This window comes from Athene cunicularia (assembly GCF_003259725.1).
Source record: "Athene cunicularia isolate RWA chromosome 2 unlocalized genomic scaffold, athCun1 chr2_part1, whole genome shotgun sequence".
In the NCBI taxonomy this organism is placed as follows: Eukaryota; Metazoa; Chordata; class Aves; order Strigiformes; family Strigidae; genus Athene; species Athene cunicularia.
In genome coordinates this window covers 4,729,230-4,753,419 of record NW_020799095.1, presented here as the reverse complement: position 1 = coordinate 4,753,419, position 24,190 = coordinate 4,729,230, and the positions used below count along the sequence as shown (strand labels likewise).

At 35.3% G+C, this 24,190-nt stretch overlaps 1 protein-coding gene across 2 annotated transcripts in view; it reads right to left on the bottom strand.

Moving 5' to 3' along the window:
• The window catches only part of ULK4 (unc-51 like kinase 4), a 249,423-nt gene that overhangs the window by 166,518 nt on the left and 58,715 nt on the right, over nt 1-24,190 (bottom strand). For both annotated transcript variants that reach the window (XM_026843577.1, XM_026843576.1), the window contains exons 20-24: nt 19,608-19,790; nt 13,795-13,922; nt 5,518-5,651; nt 1,504-1,623; nt 1,135-1,193 (exon numbers count right to left, since the gene is read on the bottom strand). In XM_026843577.1, the coding sequence (XP_026699378.1) occupies nt 1,135-1,193; nt 1,504-1,623; nt 5,518-5,651; nt 13,795-13,922; nt 19,608-19,790 (624 nt within the window). The remainder of the gene's footprint in view (nt 1-1,134; nt 1,194-1,503; nt 1,624-5,517; nt 5,652-13,794; nt 13,923-19,607; nt 19,791-24,190) is intronic.

The window sequence follows — 24,190 nt, the reverse complement described above, 5'->3', positions numbered from 1 at the left end:
GGAAATATTCAGTAATCTTTCCCTCCTTGATCTGAGAGGAAAGTTGTACTAGTATAACTAGCCTGACTTCCTCAGTCAAGTTCAAGCAAGCTGGAGTAACATCAAAAGAAAATTTACGTTGTACCTGGTCTGCTGTACCTGTCTTGTTGACAGAAGAATTTCACCTTCTAGAAGGTTGATCCAAAACCATTAATAAATCTACTGCCTAGTTGCAAATGTTTCAAAGAGATAGAAGGCTTTGTAATTCAACAGCTACAGATTTAAAGTTTTTTTCTTCATTCTAATGCTATTTTTTATACAAATATTTTAGCAGACCTAAATTAAACCCACATTTTCTTGGAATCAAGAGTCAAAGGAGAAAGAGAAGTGAATCTGAACGGTAAACTTTAATCTAGCTGTTTGTGGTGAAGCATTTCTTCATGTTACTGTGGAAGTAAATACCTAGTTGTCATTTATGAACCCATATACTTAAAAGTATTTGCTTAACTCTGAAACACAACTTTGGAATATGTTTTTTTCTCATTTAGCAGAAACAACTACTTTCATATGAGGAAATTACATTACAACAGTACTACTTCATTTTTGCTGTACTATCATATGGCACAGTTAAAAAGTTAATTTTCTATTGCTAACATCATAAACAGGTTGTAGATGTTAACACGAGACAAATATCTTAGCTCTATAGCTTACAACACTCAGCTTTTCATCAACTAAATACAGAATAAAGCCACTGGCAAAACGAAAAAGGTGGCAGAAGGAAAGAATACCTTAAATATAGATTACATTATAATATCTTTCGACTCATAAAATACTAGCATAAAATTCTAGAAAGAATATTCTGTGTAATTCAGAGATAAAGTACAGAGGAAATTCTCAGTTTATCAGACATAGGCAGAGTTTCTCTATATTTGAACACAGGACAGCATATTTTCCCTTTGACCCAACAGAATACTACAGAAAATATTTTCTGATAATACATAAAGTTGTGAATATAATCAAAGCTTAACTTTTATATTCAGAATAAAGTTCTCTCTACAATTTATAAATGTAATTTTATTACATTAAAATAATTCCCCAAATTTTATGCATATGTATATTTTGCAAACAAGTTTTAACTTGGATGGTTATACTCACAAGTAAAGTCCCATAGTTGAAAAGAAACTCCTCTGTGACTATCTGGGGACGAAATACCTATTTGAGTTTAGCAAAAGTTGAAAAAAATACATTAAATGCATATCTTATGACCAGAAAAAGTAAAACATGTATTTCACAGCCATGTTAGAAAAAGAGGATGAAATACGTATTTACTTCTATCATTAGAGTTGTCTTACAATGTGCAAAAAATAAAGCTTACATCTTTAATGTTGCTACATAGCTGGAATGCTCATCAACATATCTACATGTTACTAAAAGTTCTATTTTATCCATTCTGATCATAATCAGCAAAAAATCAGATTTTGGGAAACTGCAAGAGTTTATCCTTTATTTAACAATTTTTTAGGGGGGGGGGTACAAGATGAAACACTACAGGCATCATAGGAAGGGACATCTTCAGCTGTTTGGCCTGAACTGTTGATGGATGTTTACGTCCAGAGACATTAGTTAAAGCAGTGAGAATGTCACCTACAGAGAACAACATTTCAGACTAATCTAACATAACTGCTTTACTAAACAAAAGTAAATGACATATAAAACATCTCTGTTCCAGTATTCTCTGTTCAAGCCCATCTTCTCCCTCCTGCTGGAATCAGTGTTCATGTTACTGCATGACAAAGCAGGCTGATCCAGCACTTTTCTCTCCTAGATGTGTTCAGCCAGGCCAATTTCCTGCTCTGGCTACAGGGACAGGCGTGCAAATGTCACCTCTGGCAAAATGGTGAGGATATAAATATAAGGCAGGTGTAGAAGCAAAGATCAAATTACCCCTCTTGGCAGGGTGGACTTATACTGGCTTTAGGTGGCTACATATGCATAGAATTATACTCTTGAAATTCTATGGATGCAATTCTGTTTCCAGTGAAACAAAAAGCAAAATTCTCATGACTTCCAGCTGACCAACAGCTGAATTCACCATGAGTAGTGGATGACATAATCCTCAAGCAGTATGTTTTTCCTGCAACACAGTACAACTGGGAAAAAGAAACAAATATTCTCTCCCCCCGCACTTCCAAAAGATCCCTTCACCAGCCTTGCACACACACACATATTCATACACAATGGTTAACAATTATGCAAGTAACCTAAAGCAACAGGAATTCTCACGTGCTCATGAAAGAGGTAGCAGCAGGTCAATGAGAGAACTTAGTTGCCTCCTTAACAAACCTCAGACATAATAACAAGGGAACAAAATTTTAATTGCAATATTGAAAGTTATACTTCAAACTTCAGAGGAGATATAAAATCAAGGAACATTTTGCTAAATTTGTGTTGCATTAACTATTGTCTCAGAATAGCAAGACCTCCCCTCCATGGGATAAAGAACAGGAGCAGCAGAAGCAGCAGCAGCATTTGTTGGAATGGGCTGCCCAGGGAGGTGATGGAGGTTTTTTTCCCTAATGAGAGAGCTGCACAGAAATGTAAAAAGGAAATCACATAGAAATTAAACAAATAAAGGACAGGATATGGTATTTTATATGATTTTCATGCCAGAAAAGGCCTTTCCTTCCAGAGTAAGTCACAGAGTTTATTCATGTTGAATAATACCAGTGCTTTTCTTCTGCTCCCATGGAGTTCAATTTTCAACATAAGCAGAAATGACAGAGCCTGGTACTGAAGTAGGCTGTAAAAATACCTAGCCTTAAAGATTTGACTCATTCTATAATATACTGCCCAAGAAAAGGAAAACATTGCCTAAAACTCTCCAAATACATAAACCAAAATCTTGGTTTTTTCATCAACACATTTTTGTTTTGGATTACTCACAATATTGTAATTCAGCAAGACCTCTCTGTGGTTACCAACAAATAATTTATTGAACAATCTACTCCCTTTCTATGTTTTAAGGCCTATATAATCATCACATTTGTCAATTTTTCAGTTGATAAATATTATAAATGTAGAAAGAGAGTTACTTTCTTACCTAAAACAACTGAAAACTTTTAAAATTATATAAAAGATTAACAACTTAATTTGTTTAAATGTATCTTTAAGGACAATTTCTTCAACTTTTAAATCTATTTGGTTTATAGCTACATCTGGTGGAAGAAGATGGGATCAGTAAGGATCTTACATAAATGCATATTAAAAAAGCCAGCTAAGATTAATTCTAAATCAACAGTTAAACAGCTTTCAACTGTTCCAGTTTGCAAATCTGGTTATTTTTCTTAGGAGCCCATAGCTTTTACCTCCTCAAGCAGAACACATTCCTTCATCAGAGCATTAAAAAGCCTTCTGAAACACATGGACAAATACGGACAGATAGCTTAATCTTAATAAAAACAATCAACACACAAATCTAGTATGGAAAGGAAAACAAAATGTAAAAATTATGCTTTATGTATCAGTTGTCAACAATGCATTGAAGTTGTGCATCGGTAGTAAAAAAAACCCAGCAGAGTACATGTTAAAGCAATTGATGTATTATGTATTTAAATGATAGTAACTATGTATTTGATGTATGGCACTTTCAGCTTCTGAGGAAATATCAGAGCCTACTATACTAGTTGCATATAGTACATATAGACAGTAGGGCTTGAATTTTTGCCTCCAACATTTATAGTCTGAGACTTCCAAATCCTGAAAAATAGCCAATATACAAATCTGGTGTTTAGTTTGAAAAAAAAGAGATCATGTATTTGCAGCAAGGCAAAAATCTGCATTGTCATAGGAAGTAAAGTTTCTTTTAAAATAGCAGCATGACATTTAGGTCTACTGACCTTTGCAGTGCTACCATTTCATTTTCAATATTCTAGTAATAATGTAGAGAAGATGAAAAACAAATCGAGCATCATCTCATCAGAAAATAATTTTATGAAAAATGTTTTATTATTTAATGACAAAGCATACACAATCAGGGTTGGGTTTGCTCCCTTTCTTTTCTTGAATACTCAGTGCATTTCCTTCCTTGTCTTCCTATTTAGATTTCTCTATTCTGTGGGAGATCTCATCCACCAGAAGTTTTAATAAGAATTTTACTGATGATTCAGACTGGCCACACCAATCTTAGACTTTCTTCTTTCTTCATTCTTGTCTCCTTCCCTCCTCCTCTTTATCTATCCCTTCTCCTCTCCATCCTTCACTCCACTCAGTTCCTTCCCTTCTCCCCACACTTTCCTTCCTTTTCTTCCTTTCCTACTCTCTTCCCTTCCCTCCCTAACACCCTTCCTTCCCTTCTTCCTTCACTCACTCCTAATTAACTTTTTCAAATAAAAACATCATCTTTCCTCATACAACATATAGCACATTTTTTTTTCCATGAAGAACAAGCCCACCATTCTTACTCATCTAGAGTAATTTGTGACATTTCTTTCATTCAGTGTCAATCCTACGTTCAAATCTTACCAACAGGTCCTCCTCAATTTTTCAAGATTTTATGTATTACTATTGTACAAACAGCCAAAATTCTCACCCTGCTTCATCACCTTCTCCTGACTGCCTCCCCAGACTCTAGAATTAATTTCTTTCTTCTCCAGTTTCTTCTCTGTTTGCCCAGTGAGTCCAAATTATGCCTTACAGTTTGCAGCTTTTGTCCTATTTGCACACACGCCTTTCCCTGTTCCTTCTGCAAGTCCCCTCTTCACCAGTACCTCATACCCCACTGCACCTTTTGAGCATATTTAATGACAGGACTTTAGCTGCTATACCCAAGCAGATTTCTGTTTGAACATATAAGAAGCGACCAAAGTTCAAAGTAGTTTTTATTATTCCAAAGGCTCAAATACTAGTTAACTTTGAGCAGATATTCACAAAATTGTCCAAATGCACAAAAGTTACTTTTCTGAAACTTCAAGTCCTTATTCCTAAGTATAAGGGATGGGCTGAGGTAGCACTGATGTTGTCTCTGAGAAAATCTTTCCATCTTTTCTTATGCATAAGCATATCAGTTTCAGACAACTAGAACAACTGAAATATCTAGGTTGAAATTTTCCATAAAATTTGCCTGAAGCAAATACTCAACGCATCAGTTTCAGTGTAAGTGATCAACACATACTCACAAGTATGCCCTGTTGCATCTCTCCTAGCTCTGAGCTTTATGAGGCAAATTTGCTTTTAGGTTTTTCTATGTTTGGAATATCTTTAGAACATAATTGATAAAATTTCTGGTATGTTTGAGCCTTACTCCTGATTGAGTTGATGGGACTTACCGTTCAACAAATACAAAGCATTAATATAGGAAATCATGCATTCCAATAAAAAAAATCTGATTATGACATAACTAAAAAACATAATGAAGCTGATATTGTGCAAACTTTACATAATAAGACAACACAGTCTTTCCACCTCTGTATGTAAAGAGATACTTGTTTCTTGAGGGAGTAAGCAAAGGTAAGATTTGTTCAGTTAACCAACTGAATTTACCTAGAATTCCTGGCACCTCCCGCACGATGTGATAGATGAGAAGATCCAGGCATTTTGACAGGTATTCACTGCCACCTTGCTGCTCTTTTCCTGGTGTAGTCTTTCTGCTGTCTCTTTCAATATACATCACGAGCCTACATTTAAGCAAGTGCAAAACATTACCTCTCGTAACAAAAAAAAAATGACACTATCTCAAAAATACTACTGAATCAGACATTTCTACTATCTGTGGTTAGAATCAAGATGATACATTAGTTCTGGTTCTATAATTTTGTTTAAATTTTAGGCTTTCCCTTTCAAATAAATCAATTTTTAAAATAACACAAAAGACTGAATCAAGGAACGAGAGGAAAGAAACCCTTAAGCTACTGTAAGTACAACTCTATCTATTTAAGTGAATACATGATGCTAATATAAGGAGTGATTCCCTCTGCAGACTTAGAAAGAAAGACTAATTTTAAAATACACTTTAATTTGAAATATATGACCAATATGCACAGTATGAGCAAAAGACTAAAGACATTCATTTTCAACATGTAAGAATTTCAAAAGCAAGAATAATTTAAGTCAATGTAATAAGAGATCAATCTTTCAGTCAAGAGAAGTCATACTACATAAATCATACTACACCCTATCAAAATGTTAACACTAGTTAGAATGGCCATATTGAAAGAGATATAAGTCCAAACTAGCTTTACACCTTTCTCTAGAAATCTGGTGTTCAAGATTTCAAGGGACAAACTCAATGCTTACATTTTAACTGATAAGTGCTGTGTATCTATGTTGTTCTGCGGAATGACATTTCTCATAGTAAACTGTGGTAAGTTATTTATTAGCCATTGGCTAACTTACAAGAGATTGCTTTAATAATACACCCATAACAAAATGCTTCAGGCAATATTTTAAAATGCTTATTTGAATAGACAGAAGGGCCAGACTTCCCTTTAAAGGGGCCTAATATTGACATATTTGTTTCACATTTGAACTCCCTGGGGGTCCTATGCAAAGACCCATCAGTCAACAGTGAGTGAAATCCATGCTCTGGATTTTAAGATACTTCTTTACTTTAAGATACTACTTTAAAATACTTCAGTATTATCTCTTTTTTTTAAAAATATTCTTATAATCAATGTTCTTTTATGGAAGTATGAAAATAACTTATTTAAACTGCCTCAAGTGTACATAGCAAAACTGCAGGACTCACAAAATTTAATCCTAGGAAGTGTCTACTTCAATCAAAAAGCCGATTTACTCAATGAAGTAAAAACTACTTAGGAATGCATTTTTCAGGATTAGGTCTCCAAACAATGCATCATTGCTATGGAATACTAAACCCACTTATCCTTCCTGAACTGTGCGACAAAGAGAGATAAAATGAAAGACCCATTCAGTAAATACCTTTCACCTCTGCAATAGCCCAGATGCAACATTCAGCTGCACTTCCCAGAGACTATGGGGCATCTTTTATCTTTCTTGCAATCTCTGGAAATTGTATTAAATTACAAGGAGGTTTGATCTGTCAGATAGAAGAGAACTTAAAAATCTGACACCTCAAATAGAATTTTCCTTAAAAGGCTTTAAGCTTCTTTATTATAAAACATTTAATGTTTTAAATTAAAATGGTATAAAGTCCTCTAGCCTTTCCAGACAACCAAGTAAATTTACTCAAAAACTGTTTAACTTTGAACAAAGACATGACAAAAGATCAGAGTCTGCATGGATTTTTTTCTTTAAGAAAACACTTCCATGATTTAACAACCACCTGATTCTATACAGAAACAAGTTTAGATATGTTTAAGATTTACATAAAGTAGGCTGAGTAGACTTCAACATAAGTGGTTTTATTGATGGGGGGCGAAGGGGGGTCATTTTTTAAAAGCATGTTCTATTAGTTAATCACAGTTGACAGGTATTAACAAAGTATGTTAATTTATTCTGAGAGAGGAAAGATACAAAAGTTATGTAATCTCATGAATTCTCTTTTGTTGTGTTGTCTTTCCCATCACAAAATTATGACAGAATCATAGAATGGTTTGGGTTGGAAGGGACCTTAAAGATCATCTGATTCTAACCCCCTGGCATGGGCAGTGACACCTTCCACTATATCAGGTTGCTCAAAGCCCCGTCCAACCTGGCCTTGAACACTGCCAGGGAGGGGCAGTCACAACTTCTCCGGGCAACATGTTTTAGGGTCTTAATACCCTCACAGTAAAGATTTAAATCTATCCTCTTTCAGTTTAAAATTGTTACCTCTCATCCTACTATTTCACTCCCTGATAAAGAGTCCCTCCCCATCTTTCCTGTAGCCCCCATTAAGTACTGGAAGGCCACTATAAGGTCTTCTTGGAGCCTTCTCCAGGCTGAACAACTCCAACTCTCTCAGCCTGTCCTCACAGGGGAGGTGCTCCAGCCCCCTGATCATCTTCATGGCCTCCTCTGGACTTGCTCCAACAGGTCCATGTCCTTTTTATGTTGGGGAGCCCAGAGCTGGACACAGGACTGCAGGTGGGGTCTCATGAGAGCAGAGTAGATGGGGAGAATCACCTCCCTCAACCTGCTGACCACACTTTTCTTGATGCAACCAAGGATATGGTTGGTTTTCCTGGCTGCAAGTGCACAGTGCCAGCTCACATTCAGTTTTTCATTTTCATCAACACCCCCAAGTCCTTCTCCACAGGGCTGTTCTCAATCCACTCATCGCCCAGTCTGTATTTGTGCTCGGGATTGCACTGACCCAATCACCTCCTTACTTCCCATGTGCCCTAGCATAGTTTCCAGGAGGATCTGCTCCATGATCTTACCAGGCCTGTAGTTTCCCAGCTCTTCCTTTTTTCCCTTTTAAAAATCAGGTTTACATTACCCCTTTTCCAGTCATCAGGAACTTCACTGGCCTGCCACGACTTATCAAATATGATGGACAGTGGCATAACCACTTCATCCACCAGTTCCCTCAGGATCCATGGATGCATCTTATCAGGTCCCATGGACTTGTGCACCGTCAGGTTCCTTAGATGGTCTTGAACCTGATCTTCTCCTACAGTGGGCAGTTCTTAATTCTCCCAGTCCCCATCTTTGCCTTCTGAGTCTTGGGCAGTGTGACTGGAGCACTTGCCAGTGAAGACTGAAGCACAGAAGTCATTGAGTAGATCAGCCTTGTCCATATCCTAGGTAACCAGGTCCCCCGTTTCCTTCTGGAGAGGGCCCATGTTTTCGCTAGTCTTCCTTTTATCACCGATGTACCTATAGAAGCTCTTCTTGTTGCCCTTGATGTCCATGGCCAGTTTTAATTCTATCAGGGCTTTGGTCTTCCTAACCTGATCCCTGGCTGCTCTGACAGTTTCTCTATATTCTTCCCTAGCTATCTGTCCTTGCTTCCACCCTCTGTAGGCTTCCTTGTTGTGTCTGAGTTTGTCCAGGAGCTCCTGACAGAATTCTTCTGAAATTGCCATTCACACAAAGATTTTCTAAAAATATGCATAACTATTTTTTCCCTGATACTACTGTTCAACTAAACATTTTCTCAAGAAATTGTACATATCCGTATATAGGCAGGAAAGCATCATTATCTCTTTTTTCAACAAATTCCTCAGTCATATGTAGAACAATTAATCAGTTACTTTTATTTCCTGAAGAATCTCAGTGTCCTGTCTCATGGGAAAAACTATGCCTATGGAAATACATTTATTCAATTCATATAATGCATACAAATGTCTTGCACTTAACAATACACGAAAAAATATGTAGGTGGTACTACAAATATGATGAGAAATAAACCAGTCTATGAAGCCAGGTTTTATTTTTAAAAAATTTCTTCAAGTATCTGTATTGTGTTATTGTAATCGGTGAGCTTCTACACAATAAAGTAAAACAACCCAAATTTTCTGAGAAAAGACATGAAGAAGTGGAGCAAAAAGGGGAGAATTTCAGAGTTAACAGTCCTGAGTAACAGGAATGGGAATGAGGTCTACTACTTAAAAAGAGTAACAGCTGTTCACTTGTAAAGATGATCAACATGAAAAAAGAAAATATAGTCAAAATTTAGAAGACTGAGCAGACAGTCTTGGTAAGACATGGTCTTCAAATATATATAAGTCACTGGAAAGGAAAGGAAAAAAAAAAGGAAAAAAGGAAAAAAACTACATTGTTTTCTGTGCTTAACCTGTAGCATTGAAATTTCAATGAGAAAATAACAATAATTTTTGAATGTTAAGAACACCTAACAATTAGAACAGCTGCCAAAAAGAGGTCATGGAACACCCACCAATTTCCACCAATCATTAAAAAATATTTCTCAAGAATAACAGACCTTGACCTGGATCAGAAAGGCAACCTCTCAAAGTCTCTTTAAGAACTGTTTTCTAAAATTCATTTAATTCCTTTCTATCAGTGACATTTACCCTCAACATCCTTAAAATTAGCTTATATATCAATAAAATTCAGCTACAACTTTGCCAGCATCTCAACAGGGGAAAAAAAAAATGCATGTGGCCACCAGATGATTGAACCTAAAACCAGGAGTTCACTCACTAGCAGACTTCTCCTACTTCTCCCTTCAGTTCATTAAGTTCACAGAGAATGACAGGCCTCCAAGAAACTAAAAAATATCTTGCATTCTCTGAAGACATATACAGTCCATTTATTCTAATAATTCAAGGACACATTTTCAGTCAACCTCTGCTAATAGAAAAGGATGATGATCTTTGAAGGATGTTTAACATAGATGTATTGTTTATTTTACAGAGATGCAACACTGGATGGCAGATCATACTAGTAAGAAGAGTCAATCCCTTCTTTTCACCTTTTATATTTTTTGTTGTTGGGGTTTTTTGGTTGGTTTTTGGTTGTGTTTTTTTTGTTTGGGGTTTTGGTTTTTTTTTTTGTTTGATATGAGCTGTCTGGGTTTTTCTTCATGAAATTACTGACTTGCCTAATTGTTCCCTCGTGCCTTCCATTTCCATATTTTCCCATCTGACTAAGCACCAAGCTTTTCTGTTCTTTTTCTGACTCTTTTTCTAGGCCAATCTTAAACATGTAAGGCCAAAAGGCTATACCAGATGTCAGTTTGTGATAGGTCTCCAAATAAAATTTTTTCTTTGAGAGAATATACAAGATCTGAAAATTTAAAAGATATGGGAGGTGGGGACAGATAACAAGAGAAAGATTTTGCTCAGAAGTTATGCTTTTGTGCATAGTTAGGCTTTTGCAGACTGCATAAATCTGGCAGGAATACTACCCTATCTTTCCACAAGTGTCCATCTCTGCGGAAAGTAGAAAAAGAAGTTTAAATATACTCTTTAGGGAGGAAGATCAATCTTCAGGGCAGTCTCCAGTTAGGAAAGTCTCTGAAACCATTTAGATCAGAAAGAACAATTCAGTGAGACAAATCAGAAATGACTACTAGATCAGTAAAGGATTAGATTGTATGTCTCAACAAAACTTCAGATTGTATCCTCCCCTCATGAACAGGTAGTCTGCCTTTGCAAATCATGGAGAGAATAAGGAAACTAGAAAACTCGGGGTGATTAGCAAAAGAAATTAATTTGCATATTATAAACAAACAAGTGCTATTTCAGCCTAAAAGGTCTCAAATCTTCTCTAGATGTATCACATGTTGAAGAACAAAAGGTATGCAATGGACTACCATGAGACAGGTAAAAAAAAGAATAACAGGTGAATTGTACCAATGTTGTGTGAGAAAAAATTCACTTCAAAATTACATTTGGTATTACATATAAATGCTTTTCATCTACAGATCTTGAAATCTCATAGTACTTTGGAAAGTCCCAGTGAAATTTCCTCAGTAGCACCCATTGTCAAGCTCTTAAATTACACACTCCCACCACAACTGATTTTATAATTTAAAAACACACTACAACAGATTAAGAGAATTTGGGTTTGAATTTGGTTTGGAAAAAAACATAAATTCACAAAAATTTCTGCAAACTCATATATAATTTTGGTTACTAAACTAAAAGCCTTTTCCAATGCCAAACGGAACATTTAACTTCAAGCTGTAGAGATATATGCAGTGTTGCCATGAAAGTTATTACTGACTGTTTTATCATCTGCGTCATATCCTTTAACTGATGCACACTGAAAAAATGCCTTATATTTATTATCATAAACAGATTTTATAATCTAAAGCAACATAAATCCTGTCACAGGCATTAGCTGCAACCTCTAAAGACAAATGAGTAAGTAGAAATTATGCACATTTTACTACATACTCTTTGTATTTCTCAAATCAAAGACCTTCATAAAGAGAATTTGAGTATATCAAGCATTTTCAATAGTTATCCAACTGATTACTGCTTACTGTACTAGCCATATTGAATTTACAAGTCAATTTTGAAGTAACTTCTCTGTCACAGAACTGGAGACATTTAACTAAAATACTTCAACAGGAATTCAACAGTATAAGACAAAAAACAACCATCATCTCTGCTGGGCTTAATAAAAATCTTCCAGAGTTCACAATATTATTAAAGTAGTTGTTTCCACATATAATGGGTTATTTCTCCTCTCTCATCTGACTACAGCCATCTTATTTTCTGGATGTAAGAGAAAGGTTTTACTCTAGATGATCTATCTTGACAAGAGATATACTGTTCACTGAAGAACAATTATGTAGAAAACATTAAAAAATTAAGAAAAACATTTAATTAATTCAATAAAGCTGCTATAAGGCTTGTCTATTGTTTTACCTAATGTGTTAGATTATGTATCGGTCCCTAATCAGCTCTGTCTGGAGCATCACAATAAAACAGCAAGATAAAGGCAAAATTCACAATACAAAATGACATCCCAAATTCACAACACATTCTCATCAGAAAGGCTGCTCATTGGAAAGCATTATAAAAAAAGAGATCAAACCACTGATATTTATTAAAGTTCTCCTTCACATAATACCTTAGGTATAAATAAACAAATTGCAATTGTCAGTACAGGACTTCTATCAGACATTTCTCCAAACACACAGCTCAGTTCTATGTGCTGTAACAAGCATATGAATAGCAGCAGTCATTAAAAATGCAACCATTCAAAAAGTCACAAATCATTAAAGACATTTTACACTAACCAGAACATATCACCTGATAAAACATTTCTGGAAGTGTAAAGAGATACACATGAAAAAGAAACTTGGATTCAGTATTTATTCTCTATGATCTACAAAAATTGGGATATCTACAGATTCGTATGTGGGTGGAAGGTTATATAATGACAACATCCCACGAGATGTCCCCTCACAATGGCTTCATGGTATAACTCACTTTCTACTTCCAATCCAGCCCTTTAGCTCCAATGCATAGGTCTTAATTCTCCTCAAAGAATTCTGTAAATGTAGTTAGATTTACATATACACACAAGCCTCATCCTTTTTTACTTTCAGTTCCAGACCTGCTTTATTCCAATACCATAAAAACTGGGTTTACACCACATTTTGCTGTTCTTCATAATGAACAGTGGAAGATATAAATCCCAAATAAAATTTCTTCCATCTGACTTCTCCAATCACCTCTGAAACATAGTGATAATTTACATTCTAACAAAGTCTAATTTCCTCTTGTCTAATACGGGAATGTTTTTGTGCCATCAGAATACACAAAAATTCAAGTAACTATTCCACTGTGAATCAAATATAATTTTAGACCAATCATTTCTTGCGAAGTATTTTAAAACACATAAACAAATAAAACATTTAATGTAAAAGTCACGGGAATTCAGTGATCATTATATCATAGAACCACAGAATGGTTGGGGTTGGAAGGGACCTTAAAGATTATCTAGTTCCTGCCATGGAGGGATATAAATCTCTCCAACAACACATATAGACAAGAAATATTATTTTACCTTGAATGTGCCTATATACTGAAAAGACTATGGATTATACCACACCCTAAAATGAGGAAGGTACATGACAGACCTTTTTATTGTGCTTTGCCACCAATAGAAACAACTCGCTGTTGCGGTATTTGTTTTGCCCTACCCAGAGCAAAATCTGCTCATGCTAATGCTCGCTAGGACTACAAGTTACTTTAAAAGACAGACTCTCCCTGTAAGACAGTGGTTTCCCCTTATGAGTAATCATCACCTGATTACCCCAGACAAAAGAGAACGCCCTCTTTTTATATTCTTATGAACAAAAGGATTCATATTACACAGAAGATTGTTCACTTCAAAAACATTGGCTCAAAATCACCACACATTTTAATGTATTTCAGGTACGACTTTGAAAATAAGCATTACATCTCTAATTATCTTCTATTATCACTTTACCTTGCTTGACAACTGAGTACCAACATCCTCCTGTTTTTAATTAAAACTTGTAGCAGGACCAGAAAGGATTTCGCTCGAATAAAAGTTGAAGGACTTTCAAGTAAATGAGTAATTGTAGTCACAAAATCCTTGGTGGAAATAAACACAAATATATGAATATTATTTTATGGGAAAAGGTTATTTGCACTGTATACATTTAAAACTTGCTCATTTTCATGTGCATTCTGCAATAGTAAGGTACTTTTCATGCCACTCATAGCAAAATTTAAAAACCAAACCCACCAAAACCAAAACAACAAAATCCATAAAACACTACTAAATAAATTCTGTCTGGCCCAGTGCAAAGCTGCTTTGTACACCTTCTCAAGAGCTGCAATAAGTAAGCCCTACCCTATGTACTATGTCCAAAATGGTACAAAATGAACTGCAAAATATGATAGGACTAAATGTCACACCTTAAAATGTCTTACCTTAAGGATGAATGTAAAATATTTTAATATCTTTATTTTAAAAGAATACTAAAGGGTTTTCAGAACACATAAATAATTCAGCACAAATATGATTAGATGTCTACCTATTAATTCCCATATATGCAGGAAGAATAAACACACCTTTGTTGGATACAATCATGTCTACAACCCTAAATTATACAACAGATGCTCCAAAATAGATGGCAAAACTGTTTCTACTTTCTCTGGTTGTTCTTATTTAATTTTATTTTGGGTTTATAAAGTGAAGAACACCTTTTCAACACCTTGGGAACAACCCAAATTAGGACTTGGAAAGAAAGAAGAAGGATAAACTGCAAGCAGTAAGGGCCATGAGTTTCCTAATCCACTGACCATTCTCCATTCCCATGATCAATTCAATTTCTAAGAAGCTAACATCCTTGCTAACTCCTTCCTTCCTGTATATCCAAATGAAATAATATTTTTAAGATCTTAACAAGGATAGTGAGAAATAAAGAATAACCACAAAGTGTTTCCCTTCAGAAATTTAAAAATAGCTGACTGGATTCTGAAATCACAGCTCACTTCTTTTTCCTCCCTCTCTCTCTCTTTATTTTGCCTTGTATACTGAAAGGATTTTTTTCTCTAGTTTCTGGAATGTGGCCTGACACATGGAAAGATGTGAGATTCATGTGTACTACCTCAGCTTCCAAGGGAATAAAGCTGAGAATCAGTAGAAGGAAAAAAGAGCTCTCACATTATGAATAACAGATTTAGGTATTATGAGTATGAAGGTATACTGAGGTATTAAAAGCATAAGATGAGGATTAGAAAAACCCAACAAACAACAAGACACACATATAGAGTATCCTCTACCTCTGAGGAATAAAAATACCTGGTACTCATCTGTACTCTTCTATGAAACTGAGCTATCAGAATGCCTCATTCTGAAAACCCTAATTCAAATCTCTCTCAACACCTCCCCCCCCAAATAAATAAATAAATTTAAAAAATCACAGAATTAAAACCTGAGACAGAATTCACAAACTGAGTCCATGGCTCTAACCAAAAATTAGACTGAGCACAAATAGCCTCACTAACAGAAACTACCTTCAAACATTTGAGCTGGATGCTCAAGGGAGTAACACTACATAATAAAGCTGTGTAGTGTATGCCTGCATGTTGCGTGCAAAGTTTAAAATCTGCTGTGTGACACACATTTAACATACCGAGTATTACTTAAATTCCCTCTTTTGCTGACAGAATAAATGAAAGGCAACTTCACTGCCATAAACCTGAAAATCAACACTGAATGTAATTTGTTAGAGACAGCCTTTGCAACATACCTCTTTAGAGAGACTGGAAAAAGGAATGTAAAAATTGACCAACAAACCCTAAGATTTTACTCTGATACTGTTTTAACACTGTCTTCAAAAGCAGTCAGCATAGACAGTAACTACAGAAATCACAGAAAAACAAACTGTTAATAATTATTCTAGAACTGTTCTGTTGTATTTCTGTAATTTACTTCATACACAGAAGAGGTCCTCAATCTTGTGGTTAATAAGCATAAACTGTGTTACTGCTTTAAACACTACAACAGCTCATGGAGCATGACTTGTAGCTCGTCCAGTATGAACCTGCAGCAGTAAAGTTCTTAAATTACAATCTACCAAAAACAAAGGTTGAAATTTTACTAAAGTGGCATTTTGTGGTGTTTTGGTTGTTTGGTTTTTTAGATTACTCCAAACAACCAAAAAAAAGGTTTTACATTAAGACTCAGACTTAGTGAAAGAGTATATATAATGCAACACTGTCTGTTAACACAAATGGCCTTGACAGACCAAGCACAGGGACACCATGAGAAAGATACGTGCAACTACAAGCCAAAGTACATCTGACTACTTTTAGTCCTCATGCTCTGGAGAGCAAGAATATTTCAATGCTACATGGAGGGGTTGCCATGGGTTAAGACAAGGTTGCCAAATAAAATCATTTACATCAGGTTTATCTGGGAAGGGTGTAATAATCTCATTTAAGAAATAAATGTGACACTTTGGAATTTGCCTTTCTGACTGGTCTGAGGACTGCAAAACAGCAACAGTTTATCCAAAGAAAATCTGAAGCACATCTTTGCTGACCTGCAGAATTCACTACATCAGAAAAGCCAAAAATTGCTGAAACACCATCTAATACATTAATTATTAATTGTTTCACTGTTATATTGTTCTTCCCTTCCCTGCAACTGTTTGATGTATCCATGGAGACTCTGCAGGGTAAGGACACTCTTTTCCTTGCAAGTGAACGCACTGTCAACTGCAACAAGATTGTGATTTTATATTAGATACTCTTAGTAATACTGCAAAGCGAGTTTAAAACAAATCACAAAAAGCAATGATGTTTTCGAATTGGCTACACAAGGGGAAAACAGTTAGACCACTTTCACTATACAAGAACTGAAGTTGCAATAGCAATCTTTTGTTGTATTGTTGTGTATTTTCAAATTCTCTTTCTATGCATTGCAAATGCCTCCACATTACAAGAGTTACAAAAATTTTGTAAAAGGCATTTATATATTTTTACTAATTCATACTGATATTGACAAAACCATCAACATCAGAAGTAGCTACTTATCCACATTCTGGTAAAAGACAAAAAATTGAAAAAAGTAACTGAGATATGAGGACAACATTTATAACAGACTTATAATGCTTTTTTTCAGTGCCATAATTGGATACAACCAAGATAAAAAGAGACTATGGCCAAAGGTGCAGGGACACAGAGAAATCATGCAGTCATGACAACATATTGCCGTAACTATTTGAATAATTTTACTTATTAGTACTTGAGAAAAAAAAAAACAAATAAATAACAAACAGCCCCCATAGACCTCTGGAAGAACATAACTGCATTCAAAATGTTACGTTACTCGTTTTTACTCATTCAAAGGTGAATACAGATAACTAGATGAAAGTAATTTGCAACGGGGTTTTTTATCTACTGCTACAGTGTGTCAAAGATTTTTGATTTTGAGTTCTTTTTCCACACTATTTTAAAAACATCGTTTCAGCTTTTTTGTTTCCAAGACAAGAAACCAAAATAGAAAGGCTCTGTATCAGAAGGGGCAAAACGCAGTCCCTTTTAGCTATTGTAGTTCTCTAAAGATTTACACTAGCGTAGACGACCACAGAACTGCATTTCCCCTTTGTCTTCTGGCTTTTATTTTGTAACTCTTTTTATCGCTGTTCTTGAAGGAAGTAGAAAACAATGGGAGCCTTAAGTCTTGTAAGCTAAGGGAGTTTCCTGATAACATACACAAAGCTAAATGATCTCCATCTTAAATTTAGAACTTTTAAGCATCTTCTAATATGTTGGTTTGCAGTTTATTAAAAAGATATTCATAACCTTTTTACTACCTTCTGTATAACACTGAGGTCCTTCTGCCTCTTAAGCTATAGCATACAAGAATTCTACTGAAGGCAAAATATTCTGTAGACCATCAGTACCCACTTTCTTTTTTCCTTCTCTCAATAAGGTGGACTTGTGTGTCATGCTCACAGAATATTGAAAAATACATGGATTATTAAATTCAGTTTTCAGCAATAAAATATTACTGCTCCATGTAATGTGATAGTACCTGGCAGTTCAATTCAGGAGCAGGATTATATTTTTAGATCCTATTCAGGAGAAATAAAAATCCAGTTTCTGCTTCCAAAACCCTACAATCTAATTTGAGTAAAACAGAGATACAGATTTATCTGAGCCATAAGGCAGATACAGTCAACAAATGCAGGTACATGCAGTAGAACTAGACCCTCTTTACCAATTTTTAAAGTGCAAGGTTTTTTCAGTTAGAGTGTTGGGTACTATTTCCACTTCTATCAGTAGTTTGAAATATACTGTTAAAAGAATGTCTAGATTAGTCTGTATTTCAATTTTCTAATCTGAAAAATTGCAACATTTGCTCCCAAAACACCTATGACAGTTCATTAATGATTAAGCAGATACTTTAAAGTTCCAGCCATTACTGTACTGCATGCCAACAAAATACTTTCTATATTCCTATAATTAGTTGAAGAATTTCATATGTTATTATTTTTATAATGTCAAATATTTGATTAAAATAGTTCACAAGAACTGCAGTATCAGAAAGGGAGTCCTTTTAGAAATGTAAGTGCTATACAAACAAGCAGTTCTTCACAGAAGACATCATGCTGTAGCCATATGCTTGTAACACATGGCATTCTTTCACTGAACGTTGAGGTGAATATTTTTTGAAGATACTTTGACTATACCACCAACTCACAGTAATGCGCACAATCAGAAACTGCGACATTACGGGACAATTTGCCACCTGTTAGTGTTGTTATAGCGGAATCTGTGGAAAGCTTAAGGCCAGCTGAGATGCATTTCCAAAAACACACTGGCAATTCTGACAAGGCACAGAAATAACTTTTAGGAAGAAAACGAGTGATTTCAGGCTGCAAGAAGAGATGGTGGAAAATAGTAGACTATTTTTTAATGTAAACACCGTTGTTAATTCATAGAAAACCAAAATTAATCTCTTTCAACTAAAGCCTAATAGATTGTTATAGTCAAGATGGCTGTCAGGTTACAGCATACATTACATCAGAGTATCTGATGAAAATGCGAGCTAGAGTTCCTATTTTCTTTGTGACTTTTATCCTTTCCAAGCAGAGGGGGATTGCTTTTGTTTATGAAATGTGCAGACTTACTGCCAAAAAAGTAAACAGTATTTCTCTAAACATGGAATAATTTGGTGATCAAAATAGAAAGCTTTTAATCATTGCTTCTAAAACTTATATTAGACATAAATCAGAACCAGTAGTTTTATTCAGTGACACTAAAAAGAAAACCCTAAGTTATTAAAATGCTAATTTCTGCAAGACATTTCACTTACAAATTGGCCTAAGGTCCTTTAAGGAGAGCGTAAAGTACAGCTTTAGATTCACTCGGGAAACTCATTATTTTCTCTTTTAAATGTCTAAGAGTGCCATGTCAAATAGCTGTCCTCATGCATTCCTTATTGTTTTTCCTTAGGGCTGCTATCAGTTATGGTCAGGCTAGAGTTTTCTGAATTGATTGAATTCTAGCTGCAGTAGCAATTTATATACCCATTACTACCATCTCTTGAAGATCTGTGAGAGAGAAAGGAAAACTATACACCTCATTATTTAGATGTTAAGCAAATAAAAATACAAAATAAACACATTCCTCATTTCCGATATTCAGATATGTCACTGACTTAAGCATTTTGAAAACACGAAAACACTACCAGAGGCAATTTTAACTTTCCATGAGTGAAATTCCATGCCAGTGAATAATATTAATCTGAAATCAAACCTTTTCTTGAATCAGCTTCTGTAGATAAATCCCACATGACAACATCGCTGAAAACATGGTGATCATGTACTGTTGAATTTTGCATATTCCATTTGCTAAGGAACTTAGTACAGCTGTTAATCCCACTTTTTCAATGACATTCTGGAAAGCCTTAGGTGAGTAACGAGTAATTCTGCATAAAGCCTACAGAAGTGAAAAAAAATATTATTTAACGAGATTATTATCTCAAGAAAAATAATGGAGAATAAAAACAGGTGGTGACTTTTCCAATAGTTTAGGAATACAGAGAATTCATACCGTTTCATTCATATGACAAGTATTACGGGAAAGTCTACTTCCTTTTAGAGACCTGGAATTCTTCTAAATATATTGCTATACACTCCATAAAGCTGAAACTGAAATATTTGGTACACCAACAGTCACATCACTCTTTCCCTCTAGAGAAAAATAATGGTGAGTGGCACAGTCCATGCTTGAGTCTTATCAGCACAGAACGTAGGTAGCATCAGATAACACCATAATAGGAAGGAGCACGGACAGCAGAAAAAACAAATACACACCACAGAAATTCTGGTCACCCATAAAGGTGGGCATCTTTCTTCTCTTTCTCTGCTCATGGACCATAATCTGATACGTAATTCACTATCTTTAGATCTAGATACTACATTAGATCTAGATACTTGTTAAGGAACAGTGTTCAGTATAGTAAATATGCAAACTATTCTCCAAATGGTTGATTTGCAGATACTGACTATGCTCTAGTGAAGCGATCACAAAACTGTTCAGTGTATACTAAACTTAGCTATTTCATAACAAACTTTACCAAATGACCTCCAGGGTGGATTCATATCCAAGTTAACACAGCTTTTCATTTTGATACCTCTGGAAATGCAACCTTCAAGATACTGTAACTACCTTTGTTCTCTCCAGATAAAAAAGCTAAAAACTCTTCAGACACCTAAAATTTCATTTTCTTTGACTTGAATGTAGTGTCAGGATAAGAAAACAGATTATGTCAATTATTTGATTCACATGAAAATCTGAACTGGTTTTAAGAAAAAACTTTGAAGGAGACTTTCTTTTGTGAAAAATAGACAATATTACTACTTCTTTGCTCTCTTCAGACCAGCTATATTTAGAAATTGCTGCTTATTTGGTGTGCATTCAACAGCGAGGTCTCATTTAAGACAAACTATAGCCAATTACATCCACAGAATACTATCATCTGAGAAAAGGTTTCCATGTAAGAACTTCAGAAACTGCCAAGTTCACCAGTGCCCTTTGAAACATTACTCAAAACACACTAAAAAAAAAAAAAAAAGTTTTAAACAGGCATTTTATTGACACTGTTCATTTACTCTACTCCTGTTCTTCCTTGTCCTTTCTGGTCCAGGAACCATACTATTTGCAGCTTTCTATTTTATTTTTTTTTTCCCCTCTTTTAAAACATAGGCACTCAATCTCAGTTTCCTAGTGCAGCAAGCTCTGTTTCCCCAAGGATGCAATCCAGCCCTTCACCTCTAGTCTAAATTCTCAAAATAAGTGAGCAGAAGATATGTGCATTCACTAAACGTATCCTCGAGGGTCATATTACCAGTGAACTGCTGGGACCTAGGGACAGTGTGTCAAAGCAACTCAGAGCTAACTTGGTGTGCTAATGTGGTATATGCACACTTGCCAATACCTTAGCCCTCTGCTACTGACCTCATAAAACAAGGGTGACCATAGCCACAGGCCATCAGATGATCTCCAGACAAATCCAGTAGGAAAGACATAGCTGTCTTCTAGGATCATACTACAGCTTTGGAGACAGCAGGAAAGCTCCAGACCACCAACAGCCAAGGGGAGAAGCTTTAAACTCCCATCAGCTTGTATGTCTCAGAGCACTCTGCTGTAGTAAGTGAAAACAAAACTTCAGCAGAAAAGCAGAAGGTAGAGTTTAATGGGGGACAGAAGACAAAGTATCCTAAATCACTTCAGTAGATCCAGTATCTGTAGAGAACTGATGGAAATAGGTCAAAAGGTGGTGGAACAAGAATTGGGAACCAGTGATGAGAAGAGCTCACACCATCATCTCTCAGCAGCGGTCTTGGAAGAGGAGATGAATATAGTGGGAGTAAGGCACTGGCAGAGCCTCACCTGGAACTGGCTTGTCCTTGCTCTCTGCACAGCTTTACAAGAACCTTTTCTCCCTGCAGCTCCAACCCTAGCATCATGATCCTTACTGGTCCCTTCCAACTTGAGACATTCTATGATCATCTATCTATGCCCTATGCCCTATCTACTGGCTTCTGGTCTTACCATATGGTGGCTGGGTAACATTCACCCTTTCAGGATGTCCTCCGTGATTCTCTCAAGTTTGAAAATGAATGCATTAATGTATCTGCAATACCCAAGCTTCTGAACAAAACTATTCAGCATCAATTATTTAAGGAAAACAAACAAACCAACCAAACCACCAAAAGATTGTGTTGAGCTATCTCAAATTAGTTTTACATGGTTTGTTTTGTCACTCCTCCTCCAGCAGAAAAAGCTGTATCTTAGAAATGATATTTTAAATTATTTCTTAAAACAATTTTAAAACTTTCAGTATACTGGAAAGAAAATATTCTTCCTGCTGCTGAGCTTGTCAGAATGTCACTTTGACATCTTAAAGAATTATTTCTTCTCTGAGTCTAGCAAAATGATAAAAAGATATAGGCTTCCTACAGGCAAAATCTGTGATATTTACCTGAGGCATGTTGGACTCCAAAGTGAGCAAAAATACTGAGATACAGTTCCCATTTGCCACCTCTGACAGGCAGGACAAGGTAAAGTGTCATTTCTTGACTCCAGAGACTGAAGACAGAGAGTCTTCTTGATATATTTTTATTATTGATTTAAATAATCATAAGTAAAATTCTATAGTGCCTTACTGTTGATACACTTTGCAGGCAGCCTGCTAGCTCTAGGTAAAGATCTGATACAGGTATTTCTTAACAGAAATATATTTTTACATGTGAATATAAGTGTCAGTCAAGAATAAATTCTTCAGGATACATTTGAACAAGGCAGGAATGACTGTATAATAAAATACAATAGGACACTGATGATGTCAATTCATGTGGTCAGGCAGAATAAAAATGCCTACATATCTATAGCAACAGTTTCATGAATCTAGAAATTGTACAGTACAATATAGCTAGAGAATCCATTAGTATTTTACTTTAAAAATTAGTATGTCACTGAAATCTCTATAAACTAGGTAAAAGATCTGCCTGTGCTAGATTTCAATACTGATTGGTCATTTTTTTTCTGAAGTTAAGATTATATACCCAAATACTTTGGCAGCATTAATACATATCTATGATTTATATCAGGCACTGAGCCCTCTTGTCACTTCAGTGTTTCACTACAAAGCAGTGTATCCTACTTTAAAAGCTTCCTTGTCCAACTCACTTCATATGCAGTATAAAATTATTAAACCTCAGACTTTTGATAAAGGCCACAATCCTGAAAACAGTGGAGGGGAAAATCCACAAACACATTCAGACTCAAGCACACTTGCATGAAATGATCTGTCTGGAAGAAGGAGATGGAACTGGCTACGCAGATAGCAATAATTTCCACAAATAATTTCCAGACCAGAAAAACAAGAAACAAAGCAGTTGGACCAAAGATGTAGAAGAGTGAATGTGAGGAACTCAAAATCTATGATACTTTCAATCTCCTTACTTGGAAGAGACCACACAAATGCCAGCACTGTTCAACTGAATTGAGCAATTAAGAAAGCCTCATTGACTAGTAAGTAAAACAAGGGGGGGGGCCACAAATACACACCAAGGTAAATGTTTAATAAATACATATATGTTTAAAAATTATATATTTATTCTACCATTTATCTCTTCAGCCACAGATTAGATATATTTTTAATTCTCTCTGGTTTATTACCTCAATGCTAGATGTGTCTAAGTGCATACTGCTGCTACAGCAACATTACCATTTTTCTCTGGAAGCCAACAGTAATCTCATTAGTGAGCCTGAGCTCTACTCAGGAAATGAGTTATCACACTTCATTTAAAATGAGTCAACTTATTGTTCAGTTCTAAAATACTACCTGTACTGGTATGGCTTTTGTTTTGTTAAGAGATATAGTTACACTCTCAGCCCTGCTAAGTATTTTATATCTTATAAATCTTTCTGTTCCAAACCTTCTGCTTGCATATCATAGTTCTGTTTGTCTTGTTATCATCCTATATTAACTTACAAATTCAGGGCAAAGGCTATCCCTGACAATTTTATAGAACATGATGATTTCAAATATGTATTCTAAGAAAGTCTGAGATAAAAAGAATAAACGCTTTTTATTTAAAATATCATACAAAAAAGAAATTTCAATTTTGCAAGAATTTAATCGATTCTTTAAAAGATTACACTTTTCAATCATAACTCATGATCACCAGCATAAGAAAATATATGTTTCAGAAAATTATGATTCACAAGTATTTTTCATAAGCACTGGACTGTAATATGCGCACTTTTCAATTTCAGATAATTTGTAAATATGTTTTAATGTAATGTGAAATATAAATATACATACATAT